We start from the raw sequence: 5,251 nt of genomic DNA on the forward strand, positions 1-5,251 counted from the left end.
TGGTAAACTGCTTATATGTTACTTTCAGTTTATGGCGTGTGCAGCGATGACAACTATAGGTCATTTGGCCCAAATATTAGCGGATAACTCCGACAAAAAAGCGTTCCTTTTAATTTTGAGCTTGAGCTTGAGTTTTCCTTCTGATTGGGAGTCATGAGAAGTAATGAACTATTCTTTCGAAGAATTGTTTGGAAAGGAATTATCGCCCACGGCTGATAGCAAGTTGAGATTTGGTATCCCTACTTTCGATTTAGCCCGTGCTTTTTGCAGGAAGGAGGGGGATATGTCCGAGAGGACATTTAGACACATTAGGTCAAACAGCAGCATAATGCAGCAGAACAGCCCAACTTTATATGAAACTTCTAAACGTCACAGACACATGAGAGGTGACTCGCCTCCGCGTAAACGTGCAGCTTTAAGCCAGGACACCAACGACAATCTTATGGCTGCAGTTCTGCAAATGGAGATGCAAGCTCAACAAACCAAGAAGATCAGTGATCTTCAAAAAGTCACAAATATTTCTCACGAGCCAAATTTAAATATCTCCTACGATTCTATTCCCCACAGTTCCTGTGAGGATAATATACGAGCAAATACGGTACGCTCACCGATAGTATCTGATAGCCATAGCAGTGTTGAGGATGAAGCGTCAGGGTATGCAGAGAATGCTGAGCGAACAATTAAAAATGAAATTGCTAGGGCTGAAGGGCGGCTAAAGTTAATTCAAGAGGCGAAGGCTATAACCAGGGGTCCTTCATTTAACTTCAAACCACGCACAATAGAATCTGAAACGAAGGTTTCGATAGCAGATCCAGTCTTAGCCCAACAGAGAATAGAATCTCAACGCTTAGGAATGGACGGCTGGAAGAACATTCGCTATTCGGAGATACAAAAGCACTTCTAAGCACCGCCAGTGTTTTCAGCCTTAAGAGTTAATAATCAATTTGCTAGTATCACACCTAACTGGACTTCTCTTGCTGTATTAGAAAAATTCGATTTAACTTTGGGGGCCATAACGAACGGCTTGCTCCAACAAAAGATGGTCGAGCAATTATGTGATAAATTACCGAGAGATTTTAAGCAGATGGTGGGAGAAGAGTTGTAGCCGCTACAACAACAACAACAACAACAATAATAGAGGAGCTCTTGGCTGATGATTCTAAATTTCGTAACAGTTAGACTCCCTTCTACAATATGTCTGCGGTCGTAGAGCAGAGTTATCCAACAAAGACGAGACACCTACAAAGTAATAAAAAATAAAGCCTTAAAGCTGTGACAGACGGCAAAGCTTATGCGTATAATCTGGCACACATATGCACATAATAATTTTGACCTAACAGACGGCAGTTATGTGGATAAACGAGCCGCAAGGTCGTGGGTTCGAGTCCCACGGCCAGTTGAATTTTCTTTTATTTCGTTTTCATTCTTTTTTTTTATAAGTTCTATATTTTTTTTACGTTGCTTTCAGTTAGTTATTATTGACTTTTTATTAAAATTCAACTCTAAAAATTTAAATTAACTAATAGTAAAATAAAAAATGTGATATAAAATAAAGCAAATGAAAACAAAATAAAGCAAAATTAAATATATAGATCAAATAAAATGAAAATATATAAATTAAATAATAAAAACAAAAAAAAATTTCGCAATCTCTCCAACCGAGGACGAACCTGGCAGCTACAGACTTGTAGCCCGTAACTCTTACCACTCTGCTACCGCGGACGCGGAACTCGCGTGCTTTGTTTGCTTATAGGGAATTTACATGATTCAACTTTCGCAGACGATTAGTTCTCCGTGTGGTTCAAGCGAAGGCACGAACACATAAATAGAACCGTTTTTTCCCCGAAGTGCAAAAACCGTAAGGCCTTGCCTGCTTGAGGTACTGACAAGTATTACAGCCGAGCGCTGCTACCCGAACAAGCATTGGTTCGTACTATTTGTGGTAGATGGCGCTGTAAGTATCAGAGGCGGAATCCCCATGTGGTTTAAGCTACGGCAGAAATCTAAATATCCGTTTTTTGACCTTCGGGGGAAAAACGGTTATATTATTCACTTTTCTCTTCAGCACCCTTCAACTAAATCTAAGTCATTTAAAAACGGACATGCGAAATTCTGTGATAAGTTGCGCCTCTACTACGAAGAACAAGGAATCGCTGGTCTTAAGTTAGATGATGCCATTAAAAAAGTTCGAGAGCATCCAAATCAGCAATACAAAGACGAAGATGTGGAGGGCCTCGAGCCAATAAAAAATAAGGAACTCTCTAAGAAACAAAAAATTCGAAAGTACATCAAAAAGATAAAAATTGAAAATTTACGTAGTGATGAGCAAAGTACATCCCCAAGGCCTGAAATAACCGCAGAAAGCGAACCACAAAAAACGAGAGAGTAATTGTTACTCTTCCAAGTTTTACTGTGTAATTGCTTTATTAGTGTATAAATTAAATACATTTCACGCTCAAGTGCCAATTTTCATTATAGATTATGTTGATATAAAATTCTAGATTTTATAATGGCTTTACAATTTTGTTTACGAAATAGGCATATGATTCAAAGTTGCATGACAAATAAACGGACGTTTATCCAATCATAGTACGTTTTCTCCCACGCGCTCGCACTTCTTCAAATTTCGCGACCACCATGGTTTCATCCTTGCCACATTCCTTACGGTATGCTTCCAGAATATACTCAAATAAATATGGCTGTTCACTATGCGTGCTAAGAAGCGCTCGTTCAAGAACATACAAATCAACGCCTTTATCTTCTGCGCTTTGGTTGTAATGACTTAACCCAAAATCAACAAATATAACATCGTACAAGTCATCATTTTGATCGACTTTGGGATTTATAAGAATGTTAGAAGTGGTTAAATCCCCGTGAATAATGTTATTTACATGTAGCCTCCCAATTATGGAACCAATCTGAGTACTAAGTTTTCTTAGTAGTACCTCCGCATTATGAGACTGGTATTCACAAACAACTTGTTGAATATACTCTTTGGCTGTGGCAGCATTTTCAAAATATTCCATATAAATCTTACGCTCATTCAGATCGGTATACAAGATATGTGGTACCAATATTCCCGCATTTCGACACCGAGTCGCAGCTTTGGTTTCGGCCTTCATTCGTTGGCGTGTAATTTGTGCATCCAAATCTGCATGTCGATAGCGTTTCACAAAACGTTCCTTTACTAAACATTTTTCTCCCTTAAATTCACTAATGTATAGTCGTCCTTCGGCACCTTGTTTTAATATCTCCAGAGACATGCCAAAGCCGACATTACGAGTAATTACGTCTACCGAACGCAAACTTTTTTTTATTGATACGCAGTTCAAGGAATCACTTCCTCGCTTTACCGCTGTGTTATCAGAGAACCTCTTTTATCGAACGCAAACTAAATCGATCACTTCACCTAAAGAACGCCAAGTTTTGTGATTGTCGAATGTTCGATACAATAATCTCAAAGTTGCATTGAATGTTCGATAGAAAAAGATAATAATGGTTTTTGCTTACGCGTAAAAACACATTTAGCTCTAAATGCTACTCTAATACTAATGTATTTATATTGCTTATTATAGCAGAAAAACCTGATCACAAAGAAGAAACATAACTTTTCCTTGAGATGTGAGAATAACAAGCACAACAAATATGACAGCTAATAATCTGAGATTTGCCTGTGTAAACGGGGTGATTAAAAAACGAGCATTGATTGAGATAATATTGATATGTGAACATACTTTTATTGTCTTGGTCTATCTTCTTTGACAATACAGTCGACCGGCATGCCGTTTTAATACTCAGTAAATATACAAGATAGAAGTAACGCAATTAGGTGAGTTGATAGGCGGGTCTAATATTTTATTCAATTGTGAGTACGATTCTCAAAATCGATTTTTCCGTTATCGATATTGTTCAGCTCGACAAATCTCCATATCGATTCTACATGCAATGAATTAAATCGAATCATGGTATCGATACTTTCTTAAATATCGAAAATTCCCAGTAGGAGTTATTAATAGGGGTCTTCATCTAAAGTAATAAAGGGATAAATTGCTTAAATTTATCAGTTTATCCGCATTCTTTCATAAACGTACGGAACACCTAAATAATACTGACCTTCGAGCTAGGGAAAAAAAGTGGGCACGGCCCGCATCTTTTCCAGATTTTAATGGCATATTTTTTTCGGTGAAAATCGACAGGGGCGGCGATAGAGGGGAGTGGGCTAAACGTGGAATTTTCAACATTTTCCAAAAGCTTATATTTCGAAAATTATTGAACCGATTTTCTAAATATCGACACAGTTGGAAAGGTGATTAAAGGGCCTTTCATTGGATATATATATCTATGCATATAATGTATACACATTGCGAGAAAAGGTAAAAAACGAAATTATGGCAATTCTTTTTATAAAAATGAATGTTAGTTTTCAAAATATAAGCTTTTGAAAATGTTGGAAATTCCATGTTTTTCCCCTCCTAGCGCTGCCCCTGTCAATTTTAACCAAAAAAAGTTTACCATTAAACTCAGCAGAAAGGGGTGCACCACGTCCATGTTTTCTTTTTTCTCTAGCTTAAGGGTCGATATTCTTTAGGTATGCCAAACGTACCTTGGTTAATAATTGCACAAAATTGTTTATTATTCAACTTTTGTGGCTATTAAAGTTTCATTCTTACCTCGTCCAGTTTGCTAATTGGCTTTTTATGTGTTCGTAGCAAAATCGACCAACTGGCAGTCTGTCAGGGTTGAAATTTGCTGAAATTTATCACCAAAAGTGATAAACTGATAACTTTCTTTAAGTAGATGTCCGTACCAAGTTTGACAATTCATTTATCAAAATGATACATTTATCATTTTATCAAGTTTAACAACGGTTTATCACTTTTTATGAAGACTCCTTTTATCAAGTATCAAGAGTTTATCACTTTTCATGAAGACCCCTAATGTAATATCATTTAAATAAATGGTTATAAAAACATTAAACATAAAAGCATTCTTTTGAAAATTTGTAGTAAGTCTATATTCATATGCTTATAACCAAGGTTCCATTTCGATTGTATTACGCTTTCTTCTCAAAACCAGTTACAAATAAAAAATCGCGTTCTTACGTGATCTTGTATTTTTGGTTCATGCAAATAACCAGATAACCATGCAAGTGTGAACAACCCAAATGTTTTGTCAGTTTAATGTTTATAATTGTACATGAAAAATAAACTCTCATTAAGTTTATTTGCTTGTTGGAAAATTGAATGAAACA

The 5,251-nt window shown here is 36.6% G+C and overlaps 1 protein-coding gene across 1 annotated transcript; it reads right to left on the minus strand.

Moving 5' to 3' along the window:
- Positions 1–2,386: 2,386 nt before the first annotated feature.
- LOC118746132 (EKC/KEOPS complex subunit TP53RK-like) lies at positions 2,387–3,371 on the minus strand. The gene has a single exon (XM_036479916.1). The coding sequence runs from the start codon at positions 3,261–3,263 to the stop codon at positions 2,577–2,579; it is 687 nt and encodes a 228-aa protein (XP_036335809.1). The 5' UTR covers positions 3,264–3,371; the 3' UTR covers positions 2,387–2,576.
- Between the last annotated feature and the right edge of the window lie 1,880 nt (positions 3,372–5,251).

This window comes from Rhagoletis pomonella, unplaced genomic scaffold (assembly GCF_013731165.1).
Source record: "Rhagoletis pomonella isolate Grant_MI unplaced genomic scaffold, Rhpom_1.0 Rhpom_scaffold_00010, whole genome shotgun sequence".
Classification (NCBI taxonomy): domain Eukaryota; kingdom Metazoa; phylum Arthropoda; class Insecta; order Diptera; family Tephritidae; genus Rhagoletis; species Rhagoletis pomonella.